General features: G+C 36.6%; 4 protein-coding genes across 5 annotated transcripts; 2 read left to right on the top strand and 2 right to left on the bottom strand.

Annotated features, from left to right (window-relative positions):
• Window positions 1-962: 962 nt before the first annotated feature.
• On the top strand, window positions 963-6,309 carry LOC106326282 (ethylene-responsive transcription factor ERF025-like). Its single transcript, XM_013764298.1, has 2 exons — window positions 963-1,402; window positions 5,914-6,309. Exons 1-2 carry the CDS (start codon window positions 963-965, stop codon window positions 6,170-6,172), a joined length of 699 nt encoding a protein of 232 aa, XP_013619752.1. The 3' UTR covers window positions 6,173-6,309.
• Window positions 6,310-7,265: 956 nt separating this feature from the next.
• On the bottom strand, window positions 7,266-8,255 carry LOC106325341. The gene is made up of 3 exons (XM_013763387.1): window positions 8,026-8,255; window positions 7,597-7,810; window positions 7,266-7,514 (listed from the first exon to the last, which is right to left on the bottom strand). The coding sequence occupies exons 2-3, from the start codon at window positions 7,804-7,806 to the stop codon at window positions 7,401-7,403; spliced, it is 324 nt and encodes a 107-aa protein (XP_013618841.1). The 5' UTR covers window positions 7,807-7,810; window positions 8,026-8,255; the 3' UTR covers window positions 7,266-7,400.
• Window positions 8,256-11,233: 2,978 nt separating this feature from the next.
• LOC106325437 (protein HOTHEAD-like) lies at window positions 11,234-14,032 on the top strand. 2 transcript variants are annotated; one of them, XM_013763481.1, is made up of 5 exons: window positions 11,234-11,352; window positions 11,453-12,094; window positions 12,678-13,078; window positions 13,169-13,734; window positions 13,817-14,032. In XM_013763481.1, the coding sequence occupies exons 1-5, from the start codon at window positions 11,271-11,273 to the stop codon at window positions 13,881-13,883; spliced, it is 1,758 nt and encodes a 585-aa protein (XP_013618935.1). In that variant the 5' UTR covers window positions 11,234-11,270; the 3' UTR covers window positions 13,884-14,032. The 2 variants fall into 2 exon arrangements, with proteins under 2 accessions (XP_013618935.1, XP_013618936.1); XM_013763482.1 differs by having other exon boundaries at window positions 13,175-13,734.
• A 602-nt stretch (window positions 14,033-14,634) lies between these two features.
• On the bottom strand, window positions 14,635-16,611 carry LOC106326232 (protein HOTHEAD-like). The gene is made up of 4 exons (XM_013764255.1): window positions 16,513-16,611; window positions 15,747-16,385; window positions 15,273-15,664; window positions 14,635-15,177 (listed from the first exon to the last, which is right to left on the bottom strand). Exons 1-4 carry the CDS (start codon window positions 16,583-16,585, stop codon window positions 14,635-14,637), a joined length of 1,647 nt encoding a protein of 548 aa, XP_013619709.1. The 5' UTR covers window positions 16,586-16,611.
• Between the last annotated feature and the right edge of the window lie 5,269 nt (window positions 16,612-21,880).

Below are 21,880 nucleotides of genomic sequence, written 5' to 3' on the forward strand. Positions count from 1 at the left end.
TTGTGCCGGTGTAGCCTTGTCGGCTTACGGTTTCGTTTGTTTTGTTTGGTTGCCCGTTTAGTGTTGTGGGCTTTTGTATTTGGGCTTCGGCCATTGGGCTTGGCCCGTAACTTTTAATAAAATAATAACTTGACGGAAAAAAAAAAGTGGCTGTCTCTACATGGGGTTCACAAATGCATTTTTATACTTCTAATGGTTTAAATGTATTTTTCAAAAGCTTGTTTTGTTTTTATGCAATGTAATCTATCAATTCTTTTGTTATCATTTTTGATAAATTGATTGAATAAAATATTTGTTTACGGAAGAAGCACCAAATTGATAAAATGGCTGTATCAAATATTTTTAAATATTAAACATATTTTATTATATACAATTTAAATTATAGTTATCATTGTTTATCTAGCCTTTTGTTTATTTAGCGTATTTCTTACTTTCTGACAACCATTGAGAGTACAAATATACTGCGAGTACTTTTGCTCATTGTAACGCGAAATGTTGTTCTTCTGTCCCATCAATTCTCTATTGGTTTACTGTAACTTTATTATAACCTTAAATTCGTTTGGCTGAATAGATTACCCATAAGGCCATAAGTCAAGTCACTATCAGAAGCTCTACTCAGTTTAAATGTATATACTCAGTTTGATTGGGGATTTGGTCATCTTAAGTGGCTGTCTCTACATGGGGTTCACAAATATACTTCTAGTTTGCAAATCTTGGTTGACATTTTAAGCAATGAGTATACAAATTATAGTGGTACTGGTTATAAAAAGACTTTATAATATGTCAAAACGAGGAATGAGCAACGTGAAGAATTGCAATTTCATATAAATATACACACATTGATACGAAAAGACAGAACACAGTTTCATTTTTTTTTTTTGTCAAAGGACACAGTTACATTTCACTTAAGCAGTTAAGCTTAGTCATCAGACAAAACATAAAAGCTTCTTCGTGTTTTCTTTATGTCGAACGGTAGTAATTCGCTGACCACCCGGACGACGTCGTTTCGTGTAGCTTCCCTGGCATTGCCTTCAAAATCTTCTGATCAGTCTCCTCAGTCATCTCCAGGCTCATCTTCTTCCCCAACTCCAACGCCGACGCCTTCTCTCTCCGCCGGTGGATCTTCGGCGAGAAGAACGGCGACTGGATTATCCGGCCGGCACTCATTATTCAGGGGAATTCGTCTACGGAACGGAAAATGGGTGTCGGAGATTCGAGAGCCGCGTAAAACGACGCGAATTTGGCTCGGGACTTATCCCGTCCCGGAGATGGCTGCCGCCGCTTACGACGTGGCGGCGCTAGCTCTGAAAGGCCCCAACGCCGTTTTGAACTTTCCTGGTTTGGCTTTGACTTATGTGGCTCCGGCTTCTAACTCTGCCGCGGATATTAGAGCTGAAAGCTTGTATTTCGTCACTGCCTCACAAACGTACATGGAGGATCCTATATAAACTAATTACAGTTTGTAGATCCTCAAAGAGAGGAGGGAATATAGGAAAACAGAGTATATACGATAAGGATAAACGTAACAAGAATATTTGACATATTCTTTCACCCTCCCGCAGTGAGATCGTTGGCGCAGCGAACGGTTAAGCTGGATCGGAAGTCTGTGAACAGCGACGTTGGAAGGCCCTTTGTGAAGATGTCTGCGTATTGGAGTGAAGATGGAACGTGAATGACTTTGACTTGCCCAAGTGCCACCTTCTCCCGAACAAAGTGAAGGTCGATCTCTATATGTTTTGTTCGTTGATGCTTCACCGGATTAGAAGACAAGTAGACAGAGCTGATATTGTCGCAGAAGACCAAGGTAGCGGTGCGTAGTGGGCAGTGTAGCTCCAGTAGTAGGTTTCGTAAGAAGCAAGTCTCAGCAACTGCGTTTGCTATGCCTTTGTACTCGGCCTCCGCACTCGATCTTGACACCGTTTGTTGTCTTTTTGAAGACCAAGAGATCAGGTTTTCACCAAGATAGACAGCATAGCCAGATGTGGAGCGTCTGGTGTCAGGACATCCAGCCCAGTCAGCGTCTGAGTATGCCGTGAGTGTGGTAAGCTTGGACTTGTAAATTTGAAGACCATGCGCACTTGTTCCTTGAATGTACCTTATGATTCGTCGAAGCGCGCTCATGTGTTGCTCGCGAGGATCGTGCATGAACAGACAGATCTGTTGGACAGCGTAGGCAATATCCGGCCTGGTGAAGGTGAGGTACTGCAGAGCCCCGGCGAGGCTGCGGTACTCAGTGGGATTTTTGATACGATCACCAATGTTACCAGACAGCTTGGAGTTGACATCGACTGGGGTAGAGACTGGTTTGCACTCAGACATTCCAGCCCTTGAAATGACCTCTGTCGCATATTGTGTTTGGGTTAGGAGGACTCCCATCTTGTTGTACTCGACTTTGATCCCAAGAAAATAGTGTAGTTTTCCCATGTCTGTAATAGGGAACTCCTGTTTTAGCTTCAATATTATTCCTGAAATCAACTCTTGTGAGGAGCCTGTTAACACAATGTCATCAACATAAAGTAGGAGATAGGCAAGATGTTGTCCTTGACGTAGAACAAACAGAGAGTGATCACTTTTGCTCGTAACAAAACCAAGGCGGGAGAGAGATGAAGCAAACCGAGCATTCCAAGCACGCGGGGCTTGTTTTAAACCGTAAAGGGATTTGTGCAGCTTACACACATAATGCGGTTTTGTTTTATCAACAAATCCTGGAGGTTGGTGCATATAGATTGTCTCATTGATGGAGCCATGAAGGAAGGCGTTTTTGACGTCTAGTTGCCGCATTTCCCAACCATTTGAGACTGCTAGGTTCAGCACCATTCTTATCGTCGCTGGCTTTACAACAGGACTGAATGTCTCGTCGAAGTCGATGCCTTCTTGTTGTGATTTTCCATTCGCCACAAGGCGTGCTTTGTGTCGTTTAGGAATTCCATCTGCATCACATTTAAGCTTGTACAACCACAGTGAGTTAATAATGTTAGCCCCATACGGCCTAGGTACTAAGCTCCAAGTCTTATTTTTAATTTGAGCATCGTACTCATCCGTCATAGCCGGGTTCCAGTTCGGATCATCTAAGGCTTTTTGATGGCTTGTAGGAATCCTAGACACAGAAGAGGTATATAGAGAATAAACTTTCTTTGGCTTGTGGATTCCAGCCTGGCTTCTCGTCACCATACGCTGCACTGGAACCGTTGGGGGTTGAGCGCGAGCTGTATTCGACGTGGTGGTAGACGAGGCTGGCTGTAGAGGAGATGAAACTGACTGAGGTTGAGGAGCTTGAAGGATCTCTTTAAAGATAGGTGAAGGAGTTTCTGTTTCAAGGAAATCAAAAACTTGAGAATTTTGTGAGGCTTTTTCTGCTTTGGGAAAAGTATGTTCATCAAAAACAACATGTCTAGATATAATGATACGATTGGTTTTAAGATCTAGACATCTATATCCACGATGATGAAGTGGATATCCAAGAAACAAGCACGGGGTTGACCGAGGAGAGAGTTTGGTTGTAGAGGCTGTATGTAAGTTTGGAAAACAAAGACAACCGAAAATACGAAGATGATTATAACTTGGTTTTTGATTGAATAGTTTGAAGTGAGGTGTTTGATTACCAATAGAAGACGAAGGAAGAATGTTGAGAACATGAGCTGCAGCATGAAGAGCTTCCACCCAATATGTAGGAGATAAATGGGCTTGAAATAGAAGAGTTCGAATGGCGTTGTTCAACGTTCGAATCATTCTTTCTGATTTGCCATTCTGTTGGGATGTGTGTGGACAAGAGAATCTGAAAGAAATGCCATGGTTAGAGAAGTGATTATGAAAAGTTGAATTATCATATTCTCCACCATTGTCGCATTGAAACGTCTTGATAGTTGAGTTGAACTGGTTTCTGACATAGGCCTCAAAGTGTAAAAATTTAGAGAAAACATCACTTTTCCTGCGAAGTGGATAAACCCATAAATAATGTGAGAAGTCATCAAGAAATAAGACATAATAGCGACACCCACTGATGCTGTGAACCGGGGAGGTCCAAATATCTGAGTGAATGATATCAAAAAGCTGAGAACTTTGAGTTTGAGATTTATGAAATGGAAGTTTTAAGTGTTTCCCAATTTGACAAGCATTGCAACATGAAAGCAAGTTGTCTTTATTACAAGAAATAAAACCAGAGTAAATGAGAGATTGAAGAGTGCCATTGCTTGTGTGAGCTAGGCGCCTATGCCATAGTGTAGGAGTCTCGTTGGTGACTGTCAGTGCCGTAGATTTATTGAGATGAGAGGGCACTGGATAAAGGTCACCTGTACTGTCACTGCGGAGCAAGAGTTTCCGAGACTGTAGATCCTTCACAGAGAAACCAAATGGGTCAAATTCAACTGAGCACCAATTGTCAGTGGTGAAACGACGAACAGAGACAAGGTTTTTAACAATATTAGGTGCAACAAGAACGTTTTTCAAGTGTAATGAACGAGATTGAGAAGGTATGGAAGTGTGACCAGTGGAGTTAACAGGTATGGATGAACCATTGCCAACAGTGACGGAATTTTCGGTGTTCATATTAAAAACAGATTGAAGCATACCTGACGAGGAAGCTAGATGAGCAGAAGCACCGCTGTCCATGAACCAGCCATTTTGAGATGGATCAGTGAGGGTCATGGTGTTAAAGGCCTCCGCAAAGTCTTTAGTCGGCTGCAGTGACGTGTCTGCGAAATGAGCTTGAGCCGGAGCAGCTTGAGATTGTGGTGCATACTGACGAGGCTGGTAGAATCCTTGTGGGAGTGTTTGCCACGGGGTCTGCTGTTGTGGTTGAAAGTTGTTGTTGTAGGATCCGTACCAGAATGGCGGAGGTGTCCAGTTGTTGTACGAGGGTCGCTGGTGGTAGTTGTTGTTGTTGTAGCGTCCCCTGTTTTTGTTTCCTCGTCTGTTGCCGCGGTTGTTGTTTCTATTGTTGTTGTACTGCGGCTGTGGTTGGTTCTGTTGCTGCTGTGTGGTTTGGTGATTGGTGGCCAAAAGTGCGGTTGAGGAGGAGGCATGATCATTGTGAGACGCAGTCACTTTTTTTGTTTTCTTCAGCCTGGTCTCTTCCATCTCTAGCATGCTCTTTGCATCATCAAACGATGGAAATGGTTTCTGGTGCTTGATCACATTAAGCACATAGTCAAACTTCTCATTTAAGCCATTTAGCATATACATTACCAGAGTTTTATCTGCTACTGGTGAGTCGAGATTGGCAAGGAGGTCTGCAGTAGACTTGAGTAGCTGACAGTACTCGTTGATTGAAAGATCGCCTATCTCTTTGCTGCGGAGCTCGCTATCTAGCTGCATCACGCGGGCTTCTTTGTTGTTCCTGAACTGATTTTCAATTCTAGTCCAGACATCATGAGCGCTTCCACCTTTTTGGAAGGTAGATTTGAAAAGCGGTTTTGTGATAGTGCCGTATAGCCACAATTTCACAATCGCATCTCGCTTATGCCAAGCCGTATCATCATCACCAGTTGGAGCGAGTGTTCCGTCAAGGTGACCAAGGCTATCGAAGGTAAGGCAGTGCATCAGGAGCAGCTCTCTCCACGCATCGTAGTTGCATTCATCAAGATCCAAGACAATTGGTATGTGAGTTTTTATGTTCGTGACTCCATAGGCTCTCTCGGTCGAGGTGGTTGCAGCCGCCATCGAAGATGTAGAAGAACAGAGGAGAGATCACGAAACAAAAAAAAAAAAAAATAAAAAAAAAAAATAAGAGAATCAGAGAGTAGGCTCTGATACCATGAAAGCTTGTATTTCGTCACTGCCTCACAAACGTACATGGAGGATCCTATATAAACTAATTACAGTTTGTAGATCCTCAAAGAGAGGAGGGAATATAGGAAAACAGAGTATATACGATAAGGATAAACGTAACAAGAATATTTGACATATTCTTTCAAGAGCTGCCGCCGGGAGAGCCGCGGAGATGAAGCAACCGTATCCGGGTGGACCGGAGAGGGTATTGGAGCCGGGTCAATCCGAGAAGGAGGAGGAAGAAGAAGCAATGTCTTCTTCGTTGGAGTTTATGGACGAGGAAGCGATGCTGAATATGCCGAATTTGTTGACGGAGATGGCGCAAGGGATGTTGATGAGTCCACCGAGGATGACAGATCCGGCTCCGGAGAATCATGAAGAAGATAGTCTCTGGAGTTACAGATGATTCCATGGAAACTGTCTTTTTCTTCTTCTTACCTCTTTTTTCCCGGTCAAATGAGATTTTTGTTTTTGTTCTTTGTTTGCTTTTTGAGTCGTTGTTATGAATTTTGCATGCTGAATCGTTCCATACGACCTTCAATTGCTTGCATGCGATCATTTAGAGCTTCCATATTCTTCTCCATGACAGTATTTGAAACGATGACGTGATTATATCCTCCTATGAATATCAAGTTGTTGATTGAGCTCCGCCATCGTCAAATTAAGCTTGCCGATTATTTGTATCTGATCATATCCTCCTCTGATGATTTCAAAACATAGTCTTAAACCGGGTCTTGAAGACTATAGACAAAACATAGTCTTAAGCCTTGAAGACTATGGACAAAACATAGTCTTCTCCCTTAGTCTCTTTTTTACATAGCATCTTCAAGGCTTATCAAAAGTGGGTAAGATTGTGCGATGCCAAGCAGTTTTGAGACGGAATTGGGAGACTTTTGATCCTTGTTTTGTCCATTTTCATGTTCTCAGCATTATCTATGTCTTGTAATCAAGACCGGATCTGAGATTTTAGGAGTTTGAAACATTTCTCAAGAATTTAACTAATTAAATTTTTTTTCGAGGATCTATGCTTATGTAAAAAAAAAAACGCTCCAAATATTTGGGGGACCAAGACCAATGTTTCAGTGACTTATGCCCAGATCCAGCCCTACTTGTAACGCTTGGATTTGTATGGTCAAATTGTGAAAATAAAATATCTACTATTCAAGAAAGACTCAGGAGTGATGTCCATTTCAGCAGTCTTTTTCTACTTTCTCATCATAATATAGCTTTGGGGTTTCAAGACTTGTATAGTTTCTTATGTCTTGGATAACATTACAAGATCAAGGTGCTAATAAAGTCAGGCTTTTCAAAAACAAGAAGTGGTGTTTGAAAACCTAGTACACAAGTTCCTGTGGAACAGTATAACTATTATTTGACTAGTAAGAAAGAATTTTACTATATCACAGTTTGCCATCAATTTGGGTTTGGTGGCTTCGTAGTTCACTCAACATATCGTGTACCATATATATATATATTTTTTTTTAATCCCAAAACGAATGTGGTAACAATAGAAAGAAATTGTGATCCATGCATCTCAGATCTGTCTGGATAGAAAGAGTATCAAACTTATTCCAAAGTTAATCTGTAAAGGAAACGAAGAAACCAGAGAGACAAGGAGGAATGTGGGAAGATGATCAAGGCTGGTAAACCTCGGGAAGACGAAGGCCAACACTAGCTGCAGATTTGCCAAGCACTCGCTTCATTTCTTCAGTTCTATCAACTGCAATGTTGTATGAGAACAACAGATCCTGCAATAACCAATTTATGAGACTAACAAAAAAAAAACAAGTCTGTATATGTAAAAAATGGGAATGCCATTAAGCATCAGACCTTGTGAGAGTGAATGCTGTTAAGAAGATAAGTGTAGTTGCGGGCAAGGTTGATTTTCTCAACTGAGTGTCCGTTCTTCTTCCGAAACTCGTTCTTTACAAAGTCTGTGAAATGAGACTTGTGGTCTTCTTTGCCAACATGTTTCACAACTGCTTTAAGAAGGTCTCGGTAGACTCTAGCAGCAGCTACAACAACTTCACTACCACTCATCTTCCTAATAAGCAATCGTTTTTAAACAAAAAACTCAAACTTTGGGTTACAAGATCTCTTGGAAACAATGAGAAAATGATAAACCCAATAAGTCAATATAACAAAAAAATGCTAACTTGTGGTGATCAATTAGGTTAGAGAAAATTCAAGTTGGTAGTGGAAACAGCAAACCGTATCGAATAACAATCGCACAAATCATTAGATCGGAGAAAAGAGTACCTGAATATTCCGGCGAAATGATTTTTAGACAACCCCAACTGGTGGTGACGATAAACGTTCTCTATGAACTCCAGAGAAAGAGAGAAATTGGGTTACGAAGAGGTCTGAGACGGTTAACAGACTCTGAGTTTGCGAGAGGTACAAGACGAGAGACAGAGATTGAGTGCTAAACCGGGTCTGAATATTTCATTACATTTTGGTTCGTCCGATGTGGTCCGGAGTGAGTCGTAAGGGACTCGGTGCGGAAAGTGATTACAGATTAGTTGGGCCGCCATATCCGTGAATCATTTCTGCTGGAATAGAGTTCACTTGGGCCTAGTTTCGAGTCTGGACCGATTACAAAACAAAGTAGTAAATGGCCAACTGTTATTCATATCTCATAGATATAATTAATTAATAAATATGGAAGATTAAGGCAGACTACACATTTAATCCTTTATTATTTTCTGATACATAAACTTAATATTATAGGCTGTTTTAGCCAAAGAAAAATTAAATAATTCTCCAAAATATATATTTCATAGGGAACAAAATATATTTTAACCACTTATAAAAATTAAGATTCCCTCTATTTCATAATAATACATGTTGTTTTAGATAAAAGTACAAAAATTAAGAAAATTGTCATTTTCCAAAAGGATTATTTAATATTTGGTCTAAATATAATTCAATTGGTAATAAAAATGTTAGCAAATTTTATTGAGCATACAGTATTAAATCAAGATAAAATCTATATAAAAATATGGAAACAATTTATATTATAATAGAATACTAGATTTTGATACGCGCTTTAAAAGCGCAGAATTAAATTTTCAATTAACAAAAAAATTATTAGTTTATTTTACACTAATATGTATAGGTTTTTACTTTTAAAGATTTGATATTGGAGAAACATAACTAATTTTTAACCCGTTTTGTTAATTCAATTTTTTTTTATTAACTTGTAAGTGAAGAGAGTTGATATATTTGTTCAAATCATATTTTAAACCCCCCCCCCCCCAATTGTAATTGTTAAGAAACAAAATTCAACAACTTCCACAAACTGCTGCCATAAAAAAAAAAAGATAAAGTGTGTGATAACTTTTGAATAATTTTTTTTTTATCAAATGTCCAATATAATAAAATTGATCCTTAAACATTTGAGGTTTGAACTATGTAACTAAGCGTTTTTGAATTTTTGACGTCTCATATTAATTTTTATTCTCATTTACATGCATTTTTAAAAATGAGCTTAATTTTTTTGCTATCCAATAGTTAATTTTAAAAGTAAATATATATTATTGAGTAGAAAGATTATCTATGTATTCACTATTTTGTTATTGCATATTTTTGGCCAATACAAATAAGCAGTATTTATTATAATACCTGGAACTTTGTTTTTTCTAAAACTAATACTAAACTGTTTAATATTATTATTTTATGTTTTTATTTAAACACATTTAATATAAAATGACAATTTATATTATAACTGGGCTGCTTTTATATTAACATTTGAATTGATATTGGATCTCCTATAGCGGGTCTTAAACTATACACGATTTTAATTACCTAAACCCAAAACAATTGGGATAAGCTACATCTCTGTTTCAATCTGCGATGATACTAAAAAATTTGATGAATTGGTGGAAGTGGATTAATTCTGAATAATATTTTTAGATAGTAAATGATTAAGTTGGATCAAAGTTTTAAAAAATGATAATTAATGATTAAGAACGTGAATAATTGGACTGTGGGTCCTAATAATATTTTGTAATTTAGTTATATCTTTAATGTAATTGTTTAGAATTCTTAAATGTAATTGGTTGGAAAACCAAGTAACAAAAATGGAAGTATATTACATATTGCTGTAATTTTATTGGTTGCAAAATATATGATTAACGATGGGTTGTAATTAATGTTGGTGTTTTTCAAAAAAGAAATAGCAAGAAAATGTAATGGCAGTCCCTTGTAAATATGATGAAAAACCAATGGCATAATCGTTGTAGGGATTCTGCTTTAATAGTCTAGATATTGTATTTCAAGTCTGATGCACATAGCAGACAGCAATGTTCTAAATCGCTAGCTGGTAGCGCTTCATAGAGAATTATTGTCTAGACGGATGCATAGATCGATTTTTTGGACGCCTGAACCGATTTTTTATAAATCGGTTAGGAAAATCGTTTAGAACATTGGCAGACAGGAAACAAAGGCTAGTAGTATAATTAATAGACCAACTGAATTGGACAAAGTAATACTCCATCCGTTCCTGAATATAAAATATTTAGGTAAAAACACGCATATTAAGAAAATTATTATTTTGTCTAAAAATTATTATTAAAATTATAAATTAATGTTATTCAACCAATTAAAAAATAGATTATCAAATATGATTGGTTGCACAGTTTTTAATAAAATAAAAGGTCATCTAGAAAAATGAAAACATCTTATATATTGAAACATCAAAATTCTTTAAAACATCATACATTTAGAAACAGAGGGAGTAACTACTATCAAAGTTTATTGAACGTGTATATAATGTGGAAAGATCTAAAATAAATGCAAAAGTGGTTCCTCTCATGCATCTTGATTTTTTTTTTTTTTTTTTTGTAATTCAGGGTTCCCCGATTCACGGGGCAATCCCTGGGCCCGGTCAGGCAGCAGAACAGCTTCATCCGGGAGGTTTTTCCCTGAGCCCGAAGGCCCAGTACCCGCTTTGGTGTCCAGGTGAGGCAGGATAGTTTCCGCATGGAGGGGATCGAACCCGGATGGTGGTTGCCACCACAGGCCCGTCCTTCCACTTGGACTACCTCGTCCGGACTGCATCTCGATTTTTATAGCAAGGTTGTTGCGACAAGATCTTTGCATGTAGAAAATATAAACAAAAAGTTTTTATATGTTGTGTTACTACTTTGATAGAATACTAATAAACTACTTAAACATTTGATATGTAGATCAAAACTATTAGTCAATCATATTTCTTGTGACTATCTGTATAAGTACTACCCTTGACAAAAAAAAAAAATTGAAACGATTCAACAAATTAGAAATTAGAAAAACCCCTCCTTTAAAAATAATTACCAAGACCCTAAACTCTTTGTATGAATGTAGGAGCAATAAATAAGTGTTGGTGAACCATCAAAGCTTCCTCTCATAAAGATGAACGAAAAGAGGCTCATGCTTCATCATATTATATAAACCCTATCAAACCTACTCATTTTGTTGGCTCTGTTCTAAATATAAAGAACCAAACACAAGCTTTCACCATAATGAGTTTTCCAATATTATGGCTGTTTCACATAATTTTCATCATAATGTTCATCTCCCATGTCTCGTGTTATCCAGATCAAGGTACAATACTTTTTTTTTCTTTACGTAATCATGCAGTGTGTGACGATATAATAATTTAAATTTTGTATTAAATTAGTGTAATCTTTATTTTCTCGTGAAGCTGGGAATTATAGTTTTATGAAGGATGCAACATTCGCACCAACGTTCGCTCGCTACGATTACGTCATCATCGGAGGAGGAACCTCCGGTTGCGCGTTAGCCGCAACGCTATCTCAAAACGCTACCGTTTTGGTCCTAGAACGCGGCGGCTCGCCTTACGAAAACCCTACGGCGACAGATATCCAAAACTTCGCTACAACACTCTCAAACACATCGCCCAAATCGTGGTCGCAGCTCTTCGTCTCCGAAGACGGCGTTTACAACACACGTGCGCGCGTCCTAGGTGGAGGCTCGGTACTAAACGCTGGATTCTACACACGTGCGGGGGATGACTACGTTAAGGAGGCTGAATGGAAGAGCGATGAAGTCGAAGCTGCTTATGAGTGGGTTGAGAATAAAATAGCGTTCGAACCGCCGGTTATGGGATGGCAAACGGCGTTAAAAGACGGGCTTTTGGAGGCTGGTGAGTTTCCGTATAATGGTTTTACGTACAATCATACCTATGGGACCAAGATTGGTGGTACGATTTTTGATAATGTCGGTCAGAGACATACCGCTGCGAATCTGATGGAGTACGCAAATTCGGACACAGTTGCTGTATATTTGCACGCTACTGTTCATAAGATCCTCTTCACCACAAAAGGTATTTGATCGATCTAAACCTATTTTCTTTCTTTCAATTCCTTGGATTAGAAGGTATCAATTATGTATTAAATTTCGTTTCGTGTTTGTTACTTCTTCTTTACTTTTTGATTTAGACACGATCTGTTCGAGAAAAATATAAATTTTGTTGTTTACATGCATATTAAAAAAACTGATAAATTTATATTATAAATACATTAGATAATTATAAAGTTAAATTAATAGTAAATTTAATTTTAATTTTAATTATTTTTTATAATTTACAGCTTATATTATTAAAGAGCAAAAAAATATAGAAAACACAAAATTTATTTATTGTAACAAGTTTTTTTTCTTCCAAAACATCGATTTTCATATACAGAAGCAATTATGGTTTTTGGTTTTGGAATGATATTATATATACATATCTATATAATAATCTTTTAAGGTATATAGAGTTAACAAAACAAACTCTTGACAAATTTGATTTAAATATAACTAAAATCGATTTCAATTTGCTTTTATTGGAACCTTACGGTTCAGTTTTGGTTTTATATTTAAATATGTTCACCTCTATTTTGGATACGAAAATATGTTTTGGACAGGAAGACCAAGGCCAAAAGCATACGGAGTGATATTTCAAGACGAAAATGGAGTGTTACACAAGGCAGAGCTGGCCAAAAACGCAATGAACGAGGTGATATTGTCTGCGGGTGCCATTGGGAGCCCGCAGCTGCTGATGCTGAGCGGTGTGGGTCCTATGGCTCATCTTGCAGCTCACGGGATTAAACCGGTGGTCTTAGATCATCCAATGGTCGGGCAAGGGATGGCAGATAATCCAATGAATGCCATCTTTATTCCTTCACCTACGCCCGTGGAGGTTTCTCTAATACAAGCCGTTGGGATCACAAAATTTGATAGTTACATTGAAGGAGCAAGTGGCGTCATCTTCTCTTATAGTTGGACTCGTAATTACTTCGATGGCGTTTTGAACTATCTTAACGAGGTATAATATCTATAAACACCTTAAACGTTTTTACAGCTATATGTTTACTAATGAAATTATATGCTAATGTTTTTTCTATCATTGTGTAAGATTCAGACAAGCCGTACCACTACATCCACACCACTATCCACTCAATCCATTACAGATTTTTTCAGATCAATAGATCCGTTATTCAATGCGACCACACAAGCCGGTGTAATCCTCCAGAAAGTGGCGGGACCGGTCTCGAGAGGTCACTTGGAGCTTAGGAACACAAACCCATATGATAATCCTTCAGTGAGATTTAACTACTATCAAGAGCCAGAGGATCTGAAGAAATGTGTTGAAGGGATTACCACTATCATTAAAGTGATTAACTCGAAGGCATTTTCCAAATTCAAGTACCCGGAGGCGACCATACCTGGCTTGCTTGATCTAATACTGAACGTTCCCACTAATCTACGGCCGAGGCACGTAACCTCGGTGTTTAATTTAAAACAATTTTGCATCGACACTGTGATGACTATTTGGCATTACCATGGAGGTTGCCAAATTGGAAGAGTGGTAGACAAGAATTACAAAGTTTTAGGTATTGATGGTTTAAGGGTTATCGATGGATCAACATTTCTCAAGTCTCCAGGCACAAATCCTCAAGCTACGGTTATGATGCTTGGAAGGTAAATTCATAAACCAAATGAAGCCATCAAAAAAATATTGAACATTTTGTTAAGAAATGATTGTTTTGATTGATATCTGTAGGTATATGGGACAAAAGATTCTTAAAGAGAGGGAGGCTTTCTTCAAAAAGAAAGAAGAAGAAGCATGATTAGATATTACTTTTGAGATATATGCTAAAAGAATCATGAACTTGGAATTGTTTTAATCAATGTATGGTGAACTAAAATAGTCTGAATGTGTACATCCGTCCATGTTTTGATTCTATTATGTAAAACAATGGTGGAATCTTTTGAACTTCACTTGGTTCTTGTGCGTAGTATATGCTTTGATTTTAAGCCTGCCTTTTAAATTTTCAAAGCAGTGGCTTGGAAAGTGAAACATCTACTATATGTAAAGGAGCATAATCCTTTGAGTAGAAGTTACAACAAAATCTCAAGAGTAAACTGTTAGATGAAAGAGATCATCAGTAAAAGGGGAATTCAACTTTGGAAAGGAAACTATTATCAGTGAGTGAACATTATTTCTCACAAAATTGAAGTTGAGTCTTTGCCAAAGGAGAGTTTCCTTTTTATTATTTTATCTTTTGATTTGTTCATTGTAAATCTGCAGATTCAGTTATTCTTCTTCACAGGTACTTGCTTCTATTACTAATCCTCTTAGTTAAAAAGGATAACTAATAATTGACAATATCAATAAGACAATAATCACTCTTTCTAGTTGAACGGTGAAGACCATATATTGATATCATGATCATCTTTGATAATCGAATAATCTTCGTTATTTTCCCCTAAAGTATTTCTCTCTCGAAGAATCTTCTGCCCCATGTACCTACACATACCACTCCAACAATCATATCTGATTTAAGTCTTTAACACGTATACATGGATCTTTTTTGGATCTTACCTTCCGAGCATCATGACCGTGGCTTGAGGATTAGTGCCCGGAGCCTTAAGAAACGTGGATCCATCGATAACCCTCAAAGCATCAATGCCTAAGACTCTGTAATTCTTGTCGACCACTCTTCCAACTTGGCAACCTCCATGATAATGCCAAATAGTTATCACGGTGTCAATGCAAAATTGTGTCAAGTTGAACTTTGCGGACTCGTGCCTTGGTCTGAGATTGATGGGAAGGGTCAGCATGCGATTGAGCAACTCGCGTGCAGTCGCATTCGGATACTTGTAACTAGAGAATGCATTCGAATTTATCACTTTAATAATGGTTTTAAGTCCTTTAACACACTTCTCAAGATCTTCCGGCTCTTGGTAGTAGTTGAATGTCACAGAAGGGTTATCATCTGGATTCGTGTTCCGGAGTTCTAAGTGACCTCTGGACACTGGACCGTCAACTTTATTGACGATCCAACCATCAATTTCCAGCACGTTCGATCGTAAATCAATGGCTTTGAAGAATTCTGTAATTGCTAGGGTGGAGCGGCTTGTCTGCACAAAGTTTCATAAGTAAAAACACATGTACATAGTCTAGGGATCTAAGATAATAAATTAATTAAGATAGATTCAGTGTATTAATATTGTACCTCGTTGACAATACCTTCGAAGAACCTATGCATCAAGTTATTAGTGAGTTTCAGGCCACTAAAACCTTCGATGAAAGTATCAAAGTTGGTAATCCCAACAACCTCTATGAGGGACGTTTCTACAGGTCGAGGAGACGAGACGAAAACAGTGTTCAACGGATTATCTCCCATCCCTTGTCCAACCATGGGATGATCTAGGACCACAGGATTCACCCCATGGGCCTCAAGATGAACCCTAGGACCCACGCCGCTCAGCATCAACAGTTGAGGGCTCCCGATGGCACCCGCACACAAAATCACCTCGCTCATTGCGTTTTTTGCTAGTTCTGCCTTGTGGAACACTCCATCCGCATCTTGATATATTACTCCGTACGCCCTAGGTCTTTGGTCTCCTGTGAAAAACATACATTACATATCCAACGACTAAAGTATACATAAAAGTTACGAAACGAAAATTTCTTGATCAATAAAGACCTTTAGTGGTGAAGAGGATCTTGTGGACAAGAGCGTGCAAGTAGACAACAATTGTGTCTGGATTAGCATACTCTAACAAATCAGCGGCCGAGTGTCTATGGCCAGCTGGGTCGAAGATTGTACCACTGATCTTCGTCCCAACTATATGATCTAAGGTGAAACCGTTGTACGGTAACACACCTGCCTCCAACAGGCCATGTTTCAACGCAGATTGCCATCCTGTTACTTGTGGCTCGTATACAAGTTTGCTCTCGATCCACTTGTAAGCAGCTTCCACTTCATCCACCTCCCACTCAGCATACTCCACGTAATACTCTTCCGCACGTGAGTAAAACCCAGCGTTCAGCACAGACTCGCCTCCGAGGACTCGCGCACGTACGTTGTAAACGCCTTCCTCGGAGATGAAAGGCTGCGACCATGAGTCTGGTGTGATGTTAAACAGTGTGTTGGTAAAGTTTTCAAGATCGGTGGCCGTCGGATTGTCGTAGGGAGAGCCTCCACGTTCGAGAACCAACACGTTCGCGTTTTGAGAGAGCGTTGTGGCTAATGCACAACCTGCTGTTCCTCCTCCGATGACTATGTAGTCAAAATGAGCATGAGTTGGTGCTAATGTTGCATCTTTCATAAATAGGTAAAACCCTGTTTCCATGAAAAAAAAGTTCATAACATTGAAATTCAAACTAACCTAACAGTTAGAATGAAAATTAAACATTTAGAACCTTTCATCAAAGATTCAATGTGGATGGTCCATGAGTTCAGATTGTACCTTTATGGGAATAACAAGAGCCATGTAGTATACAAATTGTGACGAGAATAAAAGGAAAAATATGAAAACCCATTACAGCGTAAAAATATATTTGCTTTGTTTTTTTTTTCTGAATTATCTTGTGTAGATAAAAAAGAGTCTACGTTTCATGCGCTGTATATACTAATATGAAGTATGAGGCTCTTGTTCCAATATGCTTACTTCCCCAGTTTGTGTGTTTCTCGTCTAACCTAATGATATTATACTGAATTATACACTAATCTCCTACAACTACAGCTAACAATGTAACTTCACATCCTACTAGGAATGCAATTAGTAATTTTAGTTGAAAAGATCAATAGGCTTGTTCCGGAAAATAACAACTCCACATATTGACTTACGTAACATTATGTTTCACCAAATTTTAGCAAAAAAAAAAATTAGTTGAAAAGATCAATAGTCTTGTTCCGAAAATCAACAACTCCACATATTGACTTACGTAACATTATGTTTCACCAAATTTTAGCAAAAAAAAAAAAACATTAGTTGAAATTTGAAAAGATCAATAATCTTGTTCCGAAAAACAACAACTCCACATATTGACTTACGTAACATTATGTTTCACAAAATTTTAGCAAAAAAAAAACATTATGTTTCATGTTACGATTAGTATTTTTTTTGTTTTCCTTTTCCGTTTGATTTTGTTTTATTTTATTTCATTTCGGTTCTGTTTTCGTTACGTATTAGTTAATATGGTAATAGGATTTGTGGCTTAAATCTATAGACAGCACATAATGAATTTGATTAAAAGTATATTTGATTGATAATGGAGTCACAGTCTCACAGAAAGAACAAAATTCATAGCAAAAAGTATATTTTGTTCTCGAAATTTCTCGTCTCTTTTTGCAATGAGTTTTGTTCTTTATGTGAGTCTGTGACTCCATTATCAATCAAATATACTTTTAATGAAATTTATTATGTGCTGTCTATAGATTTAAGCCACGAATCCTGTTAACATTAACTAATCTGAGACGAAAACAGAACCGAAATGAAAGAAAATAAAAGAAAATCAAACGGAAAAGGAATAAAAGAAAATCAAACGGAAAAGGAAAAAAAAAAACTCTTTTGGTGCATTCAGAACCTTTTTCTCTCTCTTTTTTAATTGGTGGTTTCAGAATTTTCAGTGAATCTAAGAAAAAATAAGATACTTGGATCAAGTATGGTACTGAGATCCATTACTAGGTAGGTTGTATAGTTACTGATCTTGTTGATAAAAAGAGTTAGTAAATATGCTTATGACTGGTAAACAATTGAAAGTAAAAAGGTGGGAGAAAGCAGGAGAAAAACTATGTAGATCTACTATAATCAGTGTTATAATTTCGACCGTTTTTTATAAAAAAAGATTGTTCTCCGAAAAGAACACAGTATTTGATAACACAAATGATTTTACTCTGAATATGTTTGTTTTCCTCTCAATCTATTTCGAGAGCGTTAAACTAATTTAAGTCTGCTATGGTGCCTCTTTAGCCTGATAAAAAGCAGGCACCAAACTTAATGAAAATCCACATATACTAAAATGATAAAAAAAAAAAGATATATTTCATTTTTCACAAAAATTAATTAAGATTTTTTTGAAAAATTAGTTAAGGTACTCTCTATCTAAGTTGAGAAGATTATTTATAATCCAACGTCAGTAACTAGCTAGTTCTTTGTACATGATGAAACTTTTGCAGCGTGAAGTGCCGTTTTTTCTTCGTGTTCTTTACGTCTTTTCTTCCTTTTTTCCTTTTGATTTCTCCTCAGTTTGATATTCTAATTTTGTTCAACTTTAGTTGAGAATCCTAATATGATTTATGGCTTAAACTACTCTTTTTGATTTTTAATAGTAGATACAAAACCTTTCGTCTCCTCTCAACTCTTTCCATATTTTGCTGTTGTTGTAATGTACTAATCAGCAAAAAAACGGTTATAATTTAAATCTAGTTGCGCAGCAATTGGACCCTTATAATTCCAGGCTTAAAAAGAATGACATTTCAACTCCTCTTGCTGATACATTACCAAATTACCAATTATGCCTTGAGAGTTCCCTTTCTTTGAACGATGAGAGTAACAATCCAATAACAAGACTTTTGAGCACATCTTAATTCAAAATCTCAAGCTTCTACTTAAATTAAGTGGAAAGCCGTTCTCTCCCTTGTAATTAGTGCACGGTTTAGTATAAAAGATAAGTATAATTGTATAAGTCTTTATGCGAATGAATCGTTAAAGGAAATTCTGGAGATAATTTACATATGTTTAGAATCCCTTATATATTAAAGGTGAAACATTGAAATAAATGCGATCAAACTAAACTGGACACATGTCACTTGTAGAAGCATTATAATAAATGTGTTCATACTAAAATGGACACATGTCACATGTAGAGAGCTTCTCAGCCAAACTCTACATAAATATGTTCACACTATGTACTTTACGTTTTTTAATATAAAACTCACAGGTTTTTTTTACGTTATTTTTACTGTTTACAAATAGAGCTGGACAAATTATTCATAAATTTTGATTCGATTCGATATCCGTTTTGATTCAAACCGAAAAATCCGGATATTCGTTACTCTACGAAGAAAATCAAATACTAAAATGCAATATCCGTAAAAAAAAAGTAAATCACAAATATCAATAATTTTTTTTTGACATCATTTTAAACCACAAATATCAATATTTATAGGAACGGATATCCAATTTGATATATTATATGCATATATATATATATATATATTTAAAGATGTGCAATTCTCCTAAATAGACTATTTTCAAGTTTTGATCGCAAAATAGACCACAAAGAGGAAAATGACCAAAATATTTCATTTAATAGGTAAAAAGATCCTAATACCCTAGATATATAAAAAAAATAAAAATAAAAAGTAATTTTTATAAAAAGTAATTTTTTTTTAGTTTTAGATTATATGTTTTCAAATTCGAACTTTTTTATAAATTTTTTTTAACTTATTTTTTCGAAAAACAATTTTTTTTTTTTCAAATTTTATTTTTGTAATTCGAAAATACTTTTTGAAACTATTTTTCAAATTTTTATTTTCAAATTTTTAATATTTATTTTTAATTTTATAAAATTTTAAATCTTAATCACAAATCTCCACCTCTTAACTTTAAACTCTAAGGTTTGGATTAGTTAACCCCTTGGATTAGTTAACCCAAGGGGTATAAATGTATATTTACCTCTAAAGAATTATATATAAGTTATATATTAGTGCTATCCTAGGGTATTTTCCTTTAAAGAATTATATATAAGTTATATCTTATAGTTTATATAAATTTTACAATATTTTTATTTTAAAATAATTTCATTTTAAGAATTTTATTTTTCACGTATTATTTGAAAAAATGTCATTTAATATTAATTAACAGTGTCTTTATATATTTATCAACTATCTTTATATACTTTTACATATACATACATGTGCACATTGACGTGAGCACCTTATTTATTTACCACAACTGAAATATCTAATTTGTTTGGAAGTTAAAATATTTTTTTTTTAATGCTTATTTCACTATCGACCAAATTGTAGTAAAATGATTTGTCTTAATTATTTTCTTTTCTTTTTTAACTATTATCCATTTAAAAACTATAATATAAAACCATTGGTCCGACATCACGACTATCTAAGATTCATAACATGAAAACAAACAAATAATAATATTTTTTGATTATCACAGAAAAAAATCAAAAACATCAAACATTTTAACCGAACAAACCAAATAAGTACTGATTTAAAATGATAGTTATATTTTAGGAGATTAAAAACAAAAAACAACCTAAAACCGAACCGATATCCAGATTAAACAGATTAATGTCGCTTTATTAAAAAATAACGAAATTAATAATGACATTCCGCGCAAGGCGCGAATTATTACCTAGTGTATATTAATTACGTAAATTTTGTTAATCGTTAGTTGGATAAGTTCTAACTCTCATAAGCAACCTTACTTGTTATATATTTCAGAAAAACTTACTTGTTATGTAAATATGCTAAAATGATCAACTATCAAGATTTACCACTCAAACTCTTCTTCTCCATTACGAAAGAAATCCAGACCTTGAAACGAAGAAGATGAAATGGGGTTATGGTTGTAACTACCGTCACCCGGGTTCAATTTACGGTGAGAGAGACTATTTACAATGTTTGGGTTTCCGGTAAAGAGGTGAAACCACCTTTTTTTTACCAAAAAAAAAGAAAATGAAATGTACTTATTGACGTTTCAAGCTTAATATTTTGGATTACGTTTAAGTCTTTATTAATACAAACGAGAATAAACCCTAGCTCGTAGACAGATGGATTTATCACGAATCATCTTCATAATCAATGGCTGAAAATGGAATGGACAGTTTGATTGCACTGGTAAACGTCGTGGTCAGACAAAAGAGATATACTCTCTCGCTCCTCTCCTCTCTGTTCTCTCTCTATGCATCTTTCACAGAGAGGATGAGTTGAAGCTTGATACTTTCTTTTGTTTATAGCCGGATCTTGTCCGGATTTTGACTCCCGATGCTCGGGCCTTCGACTCTGGGTTGCGGCGGTTCCTATAACGCCGTCTTCGCCAGCTCCTTTCTCGCCCCTTCTCGTTCTTCTACGGCGTTGTAGGCGAGCTGGGTTCCAGAATCTTTCTGGTTCCTTTGTTTTATTATCTTCTTCTTCCTCCGACCTCTGTTTCTCTGTGGTTTATTGAGTTTCGATTGACTCTTGATCTATGGATTGGATTGTTTCTTCCTTTTCTCGTTTAGAGTTGTCTCATCTTCAAGCTTATTCCAATCTATAAAGATGTCTGGGCTTTGCAAGCAGGTGAATCTGATTCTTCCAGATCGATTGTAGACAATCGAATGTTTCAATAGTGAAGCGGTGGTCCTTTCTTTTCAGTCGGCTTGGGTTATCTTCGCAACGGGTCTCCGGCGTAGATCTCTCTGAGGCGTTGTGGTGAGCCATTTTGGTCACTCTTTGAGCTGATCCTTTACTATCGCTGTTGCCGGTTACTCTTCTTCCTTCTTCCTGTTCCGGTTAGTTTCCGGTGGAAGTCCGATTACAGATTCCGGCGACAGGTTACCGGTCGTTGAAGTAAGGTGATGATTCCACTTCCGGACACGTGTCCCATCTTCGCAATGCGCTCAACACGTGTGGAAGCTGCTGTGAATCGATCACGTTTTCCTTTGGACCTGTTTTGTTTTCTTCTATGGGCTTACGGTCCATAGTTGTTCTGTTCAGTTCGGCCGTTTTGTTGACCTTTCTTTGTAATGTAATGGTCGGGTCTTGTTCCATTTGGGCTTGACCCATTTAATAAATTCCAGTTGACAAAAAAAAAAAAAAAAAAAAAAAAA

This window comes from Brassica oleracea, chromosome C2 (genome assembly GCF_000695525.1).
Source record: "Brassica oleracea var. oleracea cultivar TO1000 chromosome C2, BOL, whole genome shotgun sequence".
Taxonomy (NCBI): domain Eukaryota; kingdom Viridiplantae; phylum Streptophyta; class Magnoliopsida; order Brassicales; family Brassicaceae; genus Brassica; species Brassica oleracea.

Excerpts from the sequence above, each read along its gene's own strand:
- LOC106326282 (XM_013764298.1), top strand. The coding sequence starts at position 963 with ATGTCGAACGGTAGTAATTCGCTGACCACCCGGACGACGTCGTTTCGT. Across the intron at positions 1,403-5,913 it reads GATATTAGAGCTGAAAGCTT|AGCTGCCGCCGGGAGAGCCG; the intron begins GTATTTCGTCAC and ends TATTCTTTCAAG.
- LOC106325341 (XM_013763387.1), bottom strand. The coding sequence starts at position 7,806 with ATGAGTGGTAGTGAAGTTGTTGTAGCTGCTGCTAGAGTCTACCGAGAC. Across the intron at positions 7,515-7,596 it reads ACAGCATTCACTCTCACAAG|GATCTGTTGTTCTCATACAA; the intron begins GTCTGATGCTTA and ends TGGTTATTGCAG.
- LOC106325437 (XM_013763481.1), top strand. The coding sequence starts at position 11,271 with ATGAGTTTTCCAATATTATGGCTGTTTCACATAATTTTCATCATAATG. Across the intron at positions 13,079-13,168 it reads TTTTGAACTATCTTAACGAG|ATTCAGACAAGCCGTACCAC; the intron begins GTATAATATCTA and ends TCATTGTGTAAG. Across the intron at positions 13,735-13,816 it reads ACGGTTATGATGCTTGGAAG|GTATATGGGACAAAAGATTC; the intron begins GTAAATTCATAA and ends TGATATCTGTAG.
- LOC106326232 (XM_013764255.1), bottom strand. The coding sequence starts at position 16,585 with ATGGGTTTTCATATTTTTCCTTTTATTCTCGTCACAATTTGTATACTA. Across the intron at positions 16,386-16,512 it reads CTCTTGTTATTCCCATAAAG|GGTTTTACCTATTTATGAAA; the intron begins GTACAATCTGAA and ends TCATGGAAACAG. Across the intron at positions 15,665-15,746 it reads GATCCTCTTCACCACTAAAG|GAGACCAAAGACCTAGGGCG; the intron begins GTCTTTATTGAT and ends TGTTTTTCACAG.